This window comes from Netta rufina, assembly GCF_964035555.1.
Source record: "Netta rufina genome assembly, chromosome: 6".
NCBI classification, from domain to species: Eukaryota; Metazoa; Chordata; class Aves; order Anseriformes; family Anatidae; genus Netta; species Netta rufina.
The window spans coordinates 1,741,145-1,756,939 of NC_140129.1; the positions used below are offsets into that span (position 1 = coordinate 1,741,145).

General features: G+C 42.6%; 1 protein-coding gene across 2 annotated transcripts in view; it reads left to right on the plus strand.

Annotated features, from left to right (window-relative positions):
• Positions 1 to 8,451, plus strand: part of SATB2 (SATB homeobox 2) — a 133,232-nt gene extending 124,781 nt beyond the window's left edge. For both annotated transcript variants that reach the window (XM_084288989.1, XM_084288990.1), the window contains exon 11: positions 5,416 to 8,451. In XM_084288989.1, the coding sequence (XP_084145115.1) occupies positions 5,416 to 5,871 (456 nt within the window). In that variant the 3' untranslated portion in view covers positions 5,872 to 8,451. The remainder of the gene's footprint in view (positions 1 to 5,415) is intronic.
• Positions 8,452 to 15,795: the final 7,344 nt, after the last annotated feature.

Consider the following 15,795-nt stretch of genomic DNA (forward strand, 5'->3'; position numbering starts at 1 on the left):
CATTGGGAAGGAGCTTTTCCAAAGGGCTTGCTTGCACGGCCAAATACGTAGTGAAGCCGTTTTTGCACGGAGTCCAGTTGGTGGCAAATCCTGCTGACTAGTTGTGTATGCTTGTAAGGGATGTAGAGGGTGGCTGGTGCTAGATGTACCAAAAAGATGTACTGAACCCATGTTTTGCGGTGTGGGCATTCTTTCTGGCACTTATTTCGGGCTCCTTAAGCTTGCTAAAACTGTACTCTCTTTGGCATGAAAGTCTTTTGGTGTGATATAACAGTGTCATGGTTGGCTGTGAGAGTGATGTACATGTGGAGGGAAGATGAAAAGGTAGCCTGAAGCGCAGTGTCTGTTGCTAAAGCACAATCTCATCTTCCAAGAATTTTACATTTTTGATGTTTTTAATACTAAGGGACACCTCATCATCTCAGCAAAACCTGTTGGAAAGGAGCTCACATGGCTAATCCTGTCTGCAAAAGGAACAAGAGAAACACAGCACGAAACAAAAGAATTTGGGGTTACCATGTAGAAATGCAGTTCCTGTTTCTAATCTGCTGCAACGGCTGCACAGGCAACAAAACGTGGCATTTCATGGAGTGAGTGTCATTAGCTGGTGCCTTGCTGGCTGAGGGTGCATGAGGGCGTGTGTGTGCCCTGCTCCAGCATCCTGCTTGGCCCCCTTTAGTGTCTCACCTTGTTCACGTCTGGGTTGAGCTAGAAAGTGGGTGAAGATGTAAGTGAACACCAGTGGGATAGTGAATCCAGCCAGAATTAAATACAGTGCAGAAAAGAGACTTCGATGACGTGGTGTTTGTTCAGTTTGGGTTCACTCACCTCTTTTCTGCAGAACATGGCTGTCTCAGGCTGCTGAAGTCAGGTTTCTCTTGCAGACATGGGGAGTGGATACATGCGAAGCAGTGCGGTGATCCCTTCCCCCCAATAATACTTGGCTTTGGATTCTAGAAAGACCACAAACCCTTAGCTTATTACAAGTAATCCTGATCACTGCCATAATGATACACTACATTATATACTCTCCTAAACTTAATCATTCAATATCTCACTTCCTTCCCTGTAGGCATGTACTATTATATTTTACACATGGCTTCCAGCTGGTTTTCATTGTGGCCTTCAAATCATATTTCAGTACAGTGTGATTTAAGACCAGTCATTTTATCTTTTAAAGTCAACTTCCATCATATTAGTTTTCTTGCAAGTTTTCTGCCAGGGCTGGTTAATTTGTTTGAAAAAATGAGTTTGTCTATGAGGTTAAAATCTACCTGAATGAAACTTCATATAGCAACATCTTTCATACCCGCTCTGTTCTGAAACGCTGAGAACGCAGTGATGCCTGTAGAGTTTAAAAATGAAATCTCTGGAAGGGATGGAAAAAATAAGTCCTGTGGGCATGGAAGGAAATCTATATCTTCACATTTGATTCAAAAGTAGATGGGGAGATGGTGAGGAGGGGGGGGGGGGGGAGGGAAGGGCGGGGGAAGTCAGCTCCGGATGGTGGTGGCTGGGGAGCAGGAGGCTGCCCCCCCTGTGGCCAGGGAGCAGTGGGGAAGGGCACGGGTGGACAGAAAGCAGAGGTGGGATGGCAGGAGCCCACGAAGGATTTTTCAGTGAGCAGAACAGATGGGTGAGCTGAACTTGGCAGCAGAGTGGGATGAGGAGAAGGCAGCCCTGGGGCTGCGCTTGGGGAAGGCACAGAGGTGGGAGAGGTGAGTGGGAAAGGGGACAGGGGGAGCCTACGCCTATGTGTGCCCCTTGTGAGCCCAGCGCCAGCTGTCCTTGGGAAAAGGAAAGCTGCATCTGGCCATCATTTTTGTACCTTCTCTTTGAAGCCCCACTATATGCAGGGTGCTTAGTGGTAGGTTCAGACCATAATTTGGGAGGCTTTAGCTGCACTGGTAAATGTGCTACAGCCTGTACTCTAAGCACAAAAGAATCAGCGGGGTTTCCTTTTTTTTGCAGTAGAGCACCAGAACAGCACTGGCCCAAAATACAGAGTGTATGGCAGGGTGTGTACAACAGTGTGTGAAGTCAGTGGAAATTTTACTTGTGGATTTAAGAATGTAATAACGGCCCCAAAATCTGAAAATCTGAAACCACCAAAAATGGTCAGTTTCCTTCATGGGGATGTGGCATGCAGAGCCAGACATGAAAGAAGCAAATTGACTAAATCAGTGCATTTTACAAATGCAGTTGAAAGCAAATATTTAACATAAAGGTAATTTGGATTTCATATTGTATCATGTGCCTCAACCGTTGATCTATTTTGCATAGAAAAGTATGCACTTTTGTACTAAATGGCCCATATTATTGAAAAGAAGTACAAAACTAGTCACAGCCTAAATCTGAAGGAAGGTCTGTGCGTTTATACATCTGTGTGTGTGTATATGGATAATGTCTTATCATTGAAATCCATTGTTAGTGCCATTAGAAATCTGGAGCAAGCCCATAGAAGTCAGTGAAAACATGAGATTTATGTGGTGCAAGAGTAGCTTCAGAGTTCCGTGTTATTTAAGAAAACGGTAAGGCAAATAAGCCACCTTTTTTTTCTTTTACTATTTTTTTTCTTTTTCTATTTTTTTTTTTTTTTTTACATTGATATCCTCTGCATTATGTATTTTTCTCTTTGGAAAAGGCTAGAGAGGTCACTCCAGAGAAGGAAGGGTTAAGTAAAATTATTCTTTCCCTCCTGCTCTCGGCCCTCTTTGGTTGATTGCTTTATAGATGCTGTAGGCATCTCTTCATCTCCTTCAAATTAAACATTTTACTGCTGCTGATTTTTGGATTTTTTTTTCATCATTATATTTGATTGGAAGTCTTGTAACATTTTTCAGGCTGGATCATTTCTCATGCTATTTGTCAACTGAAAAGGGAAAAAAAAAATGACTTTCAACTCCAACAAGAATGAACTGAGTAATTCACACTCTTTCTGGATGTGTTTCTATCTGTGTTAGCTGCTACTTGAATTCAGCTCCTGATCAGCAATGCTACATGAGGTTTTTCATATGACACTGGCTGTAAATTCACTGGCAGTTCACGGTGTTAAATCCTTTTCTTTTTGGCTGCTCTCGGCCTTATGGTGTCAGGAGATAGGACCAGAGGGCACAACATTGGAGATAATGTAGGTAGCAGCTGTGGTACAAATTTATGGGGCTGGGTCCTCAGCTAGTGTCAGCGAGCCCAGCTCTGCTGCATTCAATGCTCCCTGCTGATGCTGGTACAGATCTCACCCTCATCTGTAATGCCTCTAGTTGAAATCGTCACTCTTTCTCTTTGAAAACAATCCATGGACAAAAAAGAAATGCTCAAAGAGCAACTGAGCTATTCAGTTCATTGGAACATTATGCTCTTTTATTACATGAGATGTAGTAAAACATAAAACAGAATACCCGGCATTTCCATTTGAGTTTCTCCTCTCCCCCAGTGCAGCTTGCTTAGCTCCATTTCTTTACACCTGGAGTGGTTATGTGCTTGGGAGGAACGTGAATCCATGGACACTGGAACACAGCTGCAGTTCTGCTCAGCAGCATATCTTCATAGTTGTTCAGACCTGCCTGGCACTGCTGGCAGCACCTGCTTTTATGTGACTGTGTGTAGCTGCCGGGAGCTGCCTCCTCGTTTGGATGTGTTCTGCCACTTGGATGAGCACTGCTCCGTGGCTGCAGCAGTGGCTTGTGCTGCAGTCATCAGGACATGCAGTTGTCTCCACACATGTGCGCTCTCGCCTGTACCTGCTGTTCATGGAAACACCATGTCTCTCGTGCTGGTGTTGAGCATCAGCTGGAGACATTTTTTGCCTGCCAAGTGCCTCCTGCTGCCACAAGGCACAGGCAGGAGGAACATAATCCCTCTTCTGGGCTGCGAGTCATGTTGTTTTCGCAGCATCTCCTCCAGGTCCGGCTCTGCGGCCAAACTTAGGCAGTGGGCAGCTGTTGGGGACTTTTATATTCTCTTCAAAAACTGTGATGTGGAGATTGCTAGTATTGTAAAGTATTATGACAGCAGCATTTGGTGAAGAAAATGAATAAAAGGCTCTTTAGCACAGAGACATTTTATTTATTTGCACGTATTCCACAGTGAACTTCCTCTTGCATGAATAACTCTGATAGAGTACAATTTTACTAGGGCTTCAGTATGTGTGTAAAATTCAGTGCTAGGTCTCAGAAAATTTCCATTATTTTTTTTTCTCTCCCCTTTAGAGAGCTTTAATGTAGGGTTGATTTTCTTAATGTTATGGTTTGCAGCAAAAACGTTTTCTTCTTTGGGTGAAGAGCCAGAATTCACTCTTATTTGTGGAAGAAAATATTTATCCATATTGATTTTGTTAGCTCTGTAGTATTGAGTTCTAATAATTATTTCCCTGCATCTGATGAAACCTCTGGGCAAATAGAGTCTTCAATCCTGTAGGGGACTTTTGCTGGTAATCTCTCTTATATAGATTTGGTTTTAAAGAAAGCATATGTAGTTCCTCTGTATTTCTAGCAGTTTAGAGCAAGTGTTTTTGTTTTGTTTTGTTTTGTTTTGTTTTCCTGAAAAAAGGGCTGCACAAGGCCCTTTTTTAGCCATTTTAAGTGGCTGTTACGAAGATTAAGAGCTACATATGCTTTCTTTAAACTTTCCGAAAAGGAGATACTGCTGGTGAAAATCTGTTACAAGACTGGAAAATGTTTGCCCAGAGGCTTTCTCAGAGTGGAGGGATATAATTATTTGAACTCTTCAACTAGTGAAATTAATACTGATGTAAAACAGAGAAATCTTTACAAGAGGTGCATTTAAACCAGATTTGATTAAAAACAACAACAACAACAAACACTGAACTGTCTGTGATGTCACTCTTGATAGAAGGAAAACTTATAAAATCTCTGGACTTCTATTAATATATATATTATTATTATTTTTTCCATAAAAGAGCGGTGATGGATTTTTAATGACAAATCATTATTCACAATAAAGTTGCACCTCACAGTCTCGCATTTGATTAGGTCTGTATGGTACTTGTCATATTGTAGAAATGGTGTCTCTAGCCTAAAAAGACAAGAGGAAACAATGAAGGGGCAGAAGAGGAGCAAAGAGGAACAATGACTTGTCAGAGATGGGACAACTGGCCAGTTGTGACAAAGAGATTACAACACCTTTTGACTTAATTTTGGTTTTGGCTATATATTTTTTTATTACCTACATTTTGTGTTTATTACTTACTTTGTATGTCTATTTTTGGCTACATTGTCTTCTATATTGCTTTCTCCTTTCAGCCTGTAGTTACTGGTACAGCTGTGTTAACGGTAAAAAAGCTAGTGGGAAATGATTAGTACTTTTCTTCATAAATACAAGTTAGACCCCATGTAGTATCTCAAGCACCAAGGGGGTCACTGTGTACATGAAATATTTGTCTATTTAATCTTATAGGTGCTGCACAGACAGCAGTCCCAGCCTGCAAAGGAGAATTCCCCACCTAGAGAAGAGGCTCCTCCTCCACCCGCTGAGGACAGTTGTGCCAAAAAGCCAAGATCCCGTACCAAGATATCCTTGGAAGCTCTAGGTATCCTTCAAAGCTTTATCCACGATGTAGGTCTCTACCCTGATCAGGAAGCCATTCATACCCTGTCTGCTCAGCTGGATCTCCCCAAACACACCATCATCAAATTCTTCCAGAACCAACGTTACCATGTAAAGCACCACGGGAAGCTAAAAGAACATTTGGGAACAGTGGTTGACGTGGCAGAGTACAAGGATGAGGAGCTGCTGACAGAGTCGGAGGAGAATGACAGCGAGGAGGGTTCTGAGGAAATGTACAAAGTGGAGCCTGAGGAAGAGAACCCCGACAAAAACAAGGCAGCTCCAGTGGACATCGACCAGAGATAATGTGAGATAGGAAAACAGAAAGCAATACATTGATCCAAGGATTTATTTTTTTCTTTTTACTTTTGGTTTGTTTCTGTTGCGCATGATCCATGTGCAAACTGAATGAATTCAGCATTGCCCAATCAGACCGCCTTGACACAGACACTTGAGTGTTACACTTCCTACATGTGACTGAAGTAATCATTGTAATCACATAGGATTATGCCTTCATTAATCTTGCACTTATGAAAGGGACATCTAGCAAGTAAATGGGAAGAAAAAGTCCTATGAAATCAATGAAGGAAAATTTACAACTTTGTGTGTGTATATATATATTTACATAAAATATATATATATTAAAATTGCATGGGACGGAACTTTACAGCCTGAAAGTATAGACTGTGAAATGAGTTCTTTAAATATGAGACTTGTTTATGTATTAAAACCACTTCACAATGAGTTGCTTTGGCTTTTTGATAAACTGCCGCCTGCTCTCAGGGTGTGGTGACTATTTTTGAATTTCTATTTATTTTCTATGTTTATCCCTGATTATTTTTTTTATTATTATTATTATATGGCTTCCTATCTGGCAACTTGATGGATAATTTTTGAGGTATGTATTTAAAGACGTAAATCAACACTGCCAAAAAAAGAGGAAAAATGAAAGAAAATGGAAAAACAAATCAGGGCACCTTAAAAAGAAAACTAGTAAGTTAAAGTACTTTAAACAAAATGCACACTTAAAAGGATACAGCATGTTCCACTCTCCACAGTCCTTTCTGTAGTGAACAGATGAATTTTCATGGGAGTAAGAATGACTAAAACTGTAATTCAGTGCATAGAAGACTTGTCCGCTAATGAGGTCTTTATAGAAAGAGAAGAAAAATAATGTGTTGAGATTTGATGTATGGAATTCATACTATGAACCACATTTTACTGTGGATTTTATTTACCTGTTCTCTGTTTCAGATCTTAAAATTTATAAGCTTTCTTCTCGTTGCTTTTTGTTTTTACTAAGGTGAAACACACACACACAAGTGTAAAGTTACATTGGGACATGGAATACTACAATCCCAACAATCCTGTCCAGGTAAATTGCTGAGAGATAAAGGGTTTGCATTGGTGATTTCCCACTCACCCTCTTCTCCAGCTTCCCCTGTGTTTCTGTTTTAGCTGGGCTTCCTCTGTGTCGCGCATTTGTGCCAGTGAAATGAAGTGTTTTCAGCCACGGGTCTCCCAAGCTGCAGCCCACCTCCAGCGCAGAGCACCCGAGGCATGAGTGCTTTCCAGCCTCCCTGCTGCGGGGGCACGAGGCCCTTCACAACCAGTTACCCACTTGTCAAAGGGTTTTGCAGCTACATAACTAGCAACTACGTTACATAAAGCAGAACTAATACTGACTGACTCTTCAATGGTGTGAGCACTAAAGCTGCAATCTACTATAGTTTCCACCTGTTTTGAAGCATCTTGTCGCCAGAGACACCAAGTAGTATTTACTTTTCACTTCTGTGCAAGGATTTCTAAGAAGAGACCTCACCTTTGCTACTGTTGCAGCTGGATTGATTTCAGATGCCTGTTCAAATTGCAATCATAACTGTACCAACAAGGTTTCTAGGTTGATTTTTTTTTCCTTCACAGGGGTTTTCATGTAACCTTGACAAAGACCTCATGCAATATCACTTTGAAAGTTATTTTCTGTTTACTACACCAGGCAATGTAATATAACTGTTAATACTATTTATATATTTGAAAGGTATAAAAGGTAGGAGTTAAAAATTAAAAACAAACCTCTATGTGTAGATATTTACTCAGAACAGACAATATACAGGGAGAAGGCGTTGCAATACAAGCTAATTCTAGCTGCTCAGTAACCTCTGGAATTTTTAAGGGTTTTTTTCAAAACTAATGTTTGAAACATAAGAGTATCTCTGCATAAATTTCATACACCTTTGGAAGATGATGGTGGGTTGCTTACTTAACACCCCTTTTGGTCTTCATCCTTTATTTCTGTAGTATGCTGCAGCTTTAATCAGCGTTTCAATGGTTGCTGCTTTATGTTTCTCTCAGAGCTACTCTTTCAAAACTGTCTTCTTATCCTGTAGCTGAAATCACTCCATACATTTGAAAGGAAACTGAATTTTGCCAAGCTTTGTTAGGTTGTTCATCTGATGATGGCATCAACATTTAGTATCTTTTACACTTCAACCAAAAATTTTATTAGGTATTTTTTCAATGCTGAGTCTTGCCTTTTTATTTTAAATTTCACTGCCAATTTTGCAGTGGTTCTAAGTGAATCTGTGGGCATTTTAGCCTGTGGTCTTGCCAGAACTTTGCGAATTACAATGCATATATGTCTATTTATTCAATATCCATCATATAATATCTATTTGGAGAAAGAAACTTTTCTTGTAGTGCCTCTTAACAAAGCACAATTTTCCGCCTTTTTTTTTGTGAAATAAAAAAAAAAATGAATTGTGTTTTATTGCGGTATCAACAATGTGAATAAGGATTAACATATTGTAAATGTTCTTTTTTTCCATGTAAATCAACTTTATCTTTGTTATCACTAAGTGATAATTAATTTTTAACTTATGTGCATTGTTAGGCTGTTAGAATTTTTTGGTTGTTGAAATAAAACGCATTCAATAAATGACTTAATTTGTCAAGTAATTTACGGGGCTTTTTTTTTTTTTTTTCCTGAGTTCAAGAGGAATGAGGTCTGCAAAATGGGAGGGAAGAAACATTTGCATATTGGAAAAAGTGCTATTATTGGCATTTGAAAGACCTCCATGAGCCCACGTGGGTCAGCACAGTTGACAAATTCCTATCACGCAAGGTCAACCAGCCGTGTTACTTGATTCTTATGTACATGTATATACACACGCAGAGAGTCTCCTATGGGATCTCAAAGAGGGTGTGGGTGCTGTCAGCCTGTTGAAGAACACGCTCAAAAAACACCCATAAAGATCCACTTCCAGTCTGCTGTCTCTTGCTGGTAGAAATTTTCTGTTTATAATTAAAAAGCCACAAATGACTGCGTGTCAGGAAACTCTTGGAGCACACATGTCCATGGTTAATGGACATAATAAAAGGCTTTATTATATTTATAGCAAGGCATCCTACTGAGTGTCTAGAGGAATGCCGGAAGGATTGATGTATCTGAGAAATGTGTGAAATGATTTTGGGAAGAATACAGATAAATGGAAAAAACTGCTCAAAATTCTTAAGCTAACAAAGTGGTGACTGCATGGATTCAATCCTAGCAGAGCATACACTGCACATCAGAGTTGAGTTGTCTAGGAATTGAGGTAAAGCAATTTTAAAAAGTATTTTATATTTTGCTATAGTTGCAATGCAGTTCTTCTTAAGGCACATTTACATCCTATATAAAGTATCTATTTGCTCCATTGAGAAAAAAATAATGGGGGGAGGAAGGTGTTAATAACCACATCTTTTGGTATCTAGCCACCTGCTCATCACTTGAATTAAATTTGAGACCAAATAAAATCAAATGTCTGTCTGCTCAGGGAATGGCTCAGCACTCAGAAGCTGTGCACAACTGCATTTGGCCACGTGCAGCGTGCTGGAATGCACAGCTGTTCTCCCTACATCTGAAAGGGTCTACTAAGCAGGAAAAGGCAGATTTAACAAAACATCTCCTTGCCAGAGATGCGGCCTGTTTGTACCAGCTAATGTCCATACTGCAGAACACCAGGAGCCTGGCACTGGTGAGCTACTTTTTGTTCTGAACTGCTGGCAAAGTCCCAGTGTGTGAGGCAGGAAGGTTAGGGTGGGTTTCCACAGGCCTCAGTGGGTGTGGGAGGTGGCAGAGAGAATGAACCAGCCTTTGAAAATGCCCGTGCCCCAGGCAGGCAATGTGAAGATGTCAATGGTGTTGGATTAGGTGCCCTTTTCTGCTTTCCAGTGGGGCAAGAAACAAAAGGATTAGCAACTCTCACTTTGCTGATAGACAATTTTATTCATGCACTCTGTGTGTGTGTGTGTCTTTCTCTAAATATTATTTTAATTGGGGGGAAAAATCCTTTAAACATATGGGTTCTTCTTCCAAACCGTAAAAAAAATCATTTAATAGCTACTATAGCAGAAATATTTCTATTAATGCTTCTACTTCTCTATACTTTACATGCTGCTGCTCCTATCTGTTTTTCATGTTTTAGTCATCCGGACATATGTATTTCCAATTTCAAACCTGTGTGAGTGAAAAATAAACATTTTAAGATTAGTTTAAAATGTTTTTAAGATTATGAACATACTGTCTATTGCCTGAAGTTCATTGTTGCTTAGATAAAAGTAGCTATTCAATCTCTTCCCACTTAGTAACCAATTATTTGCACTAGATTAAACGGATTAGAATCCTCCATTGATGAAATTTTGTTTCTATCCCCAACCTGTTAAACATGCAGGGATAAAAGCTAGATATATTTGACAGTGAGCAAATGGGATCTTAAAATCATAAACGAGTCATTACAAAAAAACTCCACTTACACTATGAAATGCAGTGATTAATTAAAGATGCAGTTTTAACTTATTTATAGCCATTAAAAAAACATACCAGTTTTAACACAAAATAACACAAGCCAAGTCATCCAGGGGAGAGATGCTGGCAGCCTGAGAGTTGGAGAGCAGGCAATGTGACAAAGCCAACAGGGAGCAGCAAATGCAGGCCACCCTTGAAACCTTTGCGCAAGTTCAAAGAAGGCTGGAAAGGGTGGCTCTGGTGCCCCTGTCACATGTCCATCTTTTTGCTCATATACAGACAGCTCAGAAGTGTGAAAGCCCCATCTCACTGCGATAGCAGGAAACCTGCATGCTCATGCCTTGGCTGCAGTGCAGACAGCGGGGAGCTTGCCAACCAGAGAGTGTGCTGTGGGTGAGTCAGCCCTACCTCAGTCAAAAAGATGATCTGGGTGAGGTAGTGACAGCAGCAGTTCAAACAGATTTGTGCTGACTTCCCCCCTCCCAAAAACGGTGATTACTGATGGCCAAATGCTGGACTTGCTTGACTAGTAGGTGTGGTTCACTGGAGCCAGAAGAAATAAGGCAGTGGGGAAAGGATAAAGACTCACTGCTATGCCAGAGTGTGGAAGGCTGCTCCACTGCTGAGCAGCTTACCTCTGTTGGGTACTGGTCCCCAGCCCTGTCCGCAAGGCAAGGCACAGCACATCCCCTCTGTCCCATGTTGGTTGCTCAGGCACTACATTTACTTCCTCCTAAGAGGAGTGGCATAACTTACTCTTCAGTAGGGGGTCTGGTCTTGATTTGAAGACCTCAAGAGCTAGAAAATCTACTGCTGCCCTCAGTAGTCAGTTTGAATGGTGGTTTTCCTCCCTGCTAAATCTGTACCATATTCTAATGGGAATTTGGCTGACTTTCCCTTCCAGTCTTTATTTTTTTTTTGGTTAGGCTTTTATCTTCTGTGTAAAAGTCCCAGGTATTGAAGGGTGGTTTTTTTTTTTTTTTTGTTTTTTGTTTTTTTTTTTCTGACTTGAGACCTTAGTGCTCAACTGAAGCTAGCTGTGACTATTTCAAGGAAAAATCTGCTTCTGCTAATGACAGAGTTTACCCTTCTATTCCTTTTAACAGGAGGAGGGGGTTCTTTTGATGAAAAGGCTACTTGCTGCTACTGAGACATCACCTATCACTGTTCGTTATAGTTTCACTTAGTTTCACTCTGCAAGTATGCTACATATGTGTAGCATTTCATCTCAGTAAGTCTGAGAGACAACATAATGGGGTCAAGAACTCTGATGAAAAGTTCTCAGAAAGGAACTTTACTTTTGTGACCAACCTTTAATCAACATTTGTTGCACTCAGTAGCAAATTCTCACCAAATGAGATATGAGAGTGGCACAGGGTGGGTTAGGATTTCTTTACCATGAGGTGAAAGTACATGCAATGCTTATCACCATTTCAGCTACTTCTCACCAGGGATGCCCAGAAGTGTCCAGCATGTGCTTCCCCTCCAGGGAAGAACAAGATGGAGCCGATGGGTCTCACTGACACGAAGGGAACTCTTGCAAGTAAAGGGGAGTAGAATGGGGCCAGCAAACACAGTCCTCTGCCACTGGCTTCAGCCATCAGTTTCACAAGCTGAAGGAGTCTCCTCTGTATTTAAAGGCTATTTTTCTCCTCTATTTGTATTTAAAGGCTGTTGCGGAATATCACTCCCTTAATGGCGCTATTTTCACAAGTTATTTAGCATTATTTGTTCTGTGTCAACATTGTCCTTTCATTTACTTTTCCACACCCAGTGTCCCCTCCTGACCTCTGGCCACCCATCACATTCATAGACAGCAGCCGCAACTCCTGCGAGCCCTGCCGCGCTACGGCTGTGCCCAGCCGGTTGGCACCTTCGCCCAGCACTCCTGGAGAGTCACCCAGCTGCAGAGCTGTCACTCACGTCGGGATCGCTCACAGCCAAGGCAAGGCCAGGCACAGCCGGTGCCTTGGCAGCGCCTTTGGCCCCTCACGCCACCCTGCCCTGCTGCTGCACTCTCCATCGAGGAGCCACGGGAGTTGGGGGGGGGGAGGTAGGTGCTGTGGCAGCCATTTTGTCACCCCTGGTGGCCATTTTAGGTCGTCATGGTGCCCTATGCTGCCCCTGGGCAGGGCAATGGCGTACCCTGGCCCTGTCCTACCGAGCGCTCCGATGGGCCCTGGCAGCGTGCTTCAAAGGCAGAGCCCATCCCTAGAAGTGCTTGCAGCTGCCCCAGTAGTGAATGGCTGGGACGAGATCCAGCAGGAAGGCAAGCCTGTCTCTGGCTCTTAGAAAACCTCTTTTGCACACGAGGGAGAAAACAAAATGCCCTGTGTGGGTGAGGTAATGAAAGGCCATGATAATATCTACTAGCAGGGGAATTGTGTTAATCACAACTGATGTGGAAGGTAGTGGGAGTAACTTCTCCTTCAACGCACGGAGATGACAAAACGCAGGCTGTGTGTATCTGTAGTATAGTGTGGCTGGGCAAATGACATCGTTCAGCCCTACCTGAGCATTGGCGCTGCTTACCCTGGCCAGGGACTGTGGCTGCTCACACCTCTCTGTCTGAGGCTGGAAGTAGTTTCTTTTCCAGCAGTTTCCATGCTGGAAAACGAGCAGGATTACAGCACTGGCAGCAATAAGCACACCTGTGCCAACCTGCACAGCCCTCAGTTTTGCCCTGGCTTGGGGACATTTGCCACCAAAGTGTCATGCCACAGAGGGAAGGACAATAAATAGGCCTCGTGCCTTAAATGTCCCTTTAATCATCCCTTACCCACCTTGATGCACCTGGGCCGCTTGGGAGTGCTCAAAAAAAGCACTTGGGGAGTACCTGCTCTCATAACCTTGCAAGACTCACGGGGATTTGGCATGTGAAATTTTAGTGGGTGTTTTTGTTTCTTTGGCTGACTTCTGTCACTGTGTACAGTTACAGACATGTCTTTGGCTTTGAAGAGACCCTTGGCTGTTCTAGTTCCTTTTGTGTTTAATCTCAAAGGCATTGGGATCTTTCTTGCTGTCATGTTGCCTCTAAAAATGTGTGCATGGCTGTTGGGTGGATGTTGGCTTCATAATTGATGGACACGGTCTTGGCAATATCCTTTTTAAGCACCATTCCTTGTCATATAAATATCATCTATCAGTGCCCATTGTCTTTATAGCGATCTTGAGCAAACAGTTTTATTTCCAATGAAGACATCACACATTGATCTAAACAGTCATCTGTAATGGATCAATTTACATTAGGAGAGCAGTATTGTATCATTGCTGTTCATTATATTGAAAGAAGTATATGTTTAGTTACAGGCTAAAATCAATTAAACATCCCTCTGCCTTTTGCTGTGAGAAAGTCAACAAGCCAGTCTGTCTTGGACAATTACCCATCTACAGCTCCTTAAAAAAAAAGGCTTCCAGCATCATCCCTGTCCTTGTAGTTCTCAGTTTCTTCTTCAAGGACCTATTCTGCAATGATTTGCTTATTTTGCGGTCTGGTAAAACACTCTCAGCTAAAATGCATAATGAGAGAAATGAACGTGGTCTTGCTGCTGCTGTTTTGGAGGAATCTTTCTCAGGGCCGTACAGAGTCACACATCCAAAAGGGAAGCCTGCACATTCACCAGAAGGCTGTCTGTTAACACGTGATGGTATACGTGGGAGATGCTGAAAAATGTAGATGCTGCTGTTTGTATCTTCACGGGTGAGATCAGTATCTCCAAGTGGCCCTAATTTCAGGGGAGGAGAAAAGGAGGAATTGGGAGGAGGGGAAGGATTTGTACGATGCTGTACTATTTCTTGCTAGGCTGTAGGAGAGAAGACTGCAAAGAGTGCTGATGTCTTTCTGACAAAGGGAACGTTGTTTCAGTTAGTGATGTAGCTGCAGAGGGAGAAGGAACCTGCAATTTCAAAAGCAAAACACATTGGGGAACTGCTGGGCAATTCAATGGGATTTGAGGTGCCCACTGGCCTCTGCCTGCCAGCAGCAACCATCAGAGCTCTCAGGGCTGGGGGGAGCCTGTGGGAGGCCCTTGTGGTTGTGCTGGGCAGGCCAAGCCTTGCCACAGCCATGCCGGGTGAGTGTAAAGCAGGATTTTTTTTTTTCTTTTCCTTGTGCAAGCAAGAGGTAAAAGTGATCAGCAGGGGTGGGCTCTTACCTTGCATTAAGAATCCCCTCAGGTCTGTGCTAAGGAGGGTTGTCCAGCCTTCCTGTTTTATATACCTATACATATAGCTCACTGTTTGGCTTGAGACTTTGCCCACTATCTCTACCAGACAGGCCACGCCAGCCCTTGTTGTACTCTTTCATTACATGCACAAAACACTGATGCAATGCTAATAATAATAATGAGAGGGAAGGAATAGCAGATATTACAGAGCATATTAAGAAATTGATCTTAGTTTTGCTTTTGAATAAAGAAGCAGACATCAAAGCAGATGAAGCCATTCAGTTAATTGGTTTTTGGCTCTCCTGAGTGATTATATCTGCCCTGGTTCCACCAAGTTCAGCAGGTCTCATGCTGGCCAATTAGCCTTTGGCATTCAGGAAAGGAAATGCTTCATTCAGGTTTTCTCAGAGCCTGTTTCTGTAGCATAAGGTGGGCTTGGCAGTGCAGGAACTGAGGAGTGCTCTCGGCCTCCCCCTGCCCTTGCCCTGGCACCAGAGGGCATTTTTGCCCGTGCCCCTGCCCTCTGAAGAGGTGGATGCTGTTCGGCGGAAGAATCTGCCCCAGGACCTGGACCACAGGAAGACAGTCAGAATGAGAGGGGTTTTGGAGGACAACAGACGTTTCCTCCTGAGTGATCTTCACTGGGGGCCTGTGTCTCCGTGGGCTGAGCACACGACGGGCTGAGCTGCCTGGCTGTTCTGGCAGCACTGATGGACGCCTGGTGCTGGTCGTGGGCAGCCTGCAGGCTCTCCCAGTGCTATGGCTCTGATACCTTCAGCATTACCAGGGCTGAGTGGAGCGGAGCAGCTGACGCCATTTAGTGGCTTTTCCTGCCAAATGCTTGGTCCTGCCTTCACCGCTATGGCTTGCCAAAGGGCTCCAACACTTGCGTTGCTGTGATGCAGACCCTGTAATAATAGTTGGTTACATCCAGAGAATTCAGTTCAGATTTTAAAACCTCATCAAATAGTTAATGACTGACTATTTCAACACAGCAGTTTCTTCAAGACTTGGGAGAGAAGAGAGGGGGAGATGGAAAAGTTATTCATGTCCCATCTGTCTGGAACGCTTGTCCCCTCCCTCCCACCCACTGAGTCACTTCCTCCCTTTATATCTCACTTAAAATTTTTCCTTTCCCCTTTAGCTTATGATTAACAGGCACTCACCCTCTGCAAATTGTTTTTTTTTTTTAATTATTTTTTTATTTTTCCCCCCCGATGCAATGTTTGTTAAGGTTCTGTGGATAAGTAGAGCATATTGTCTTGCAAATAGATGCACGGA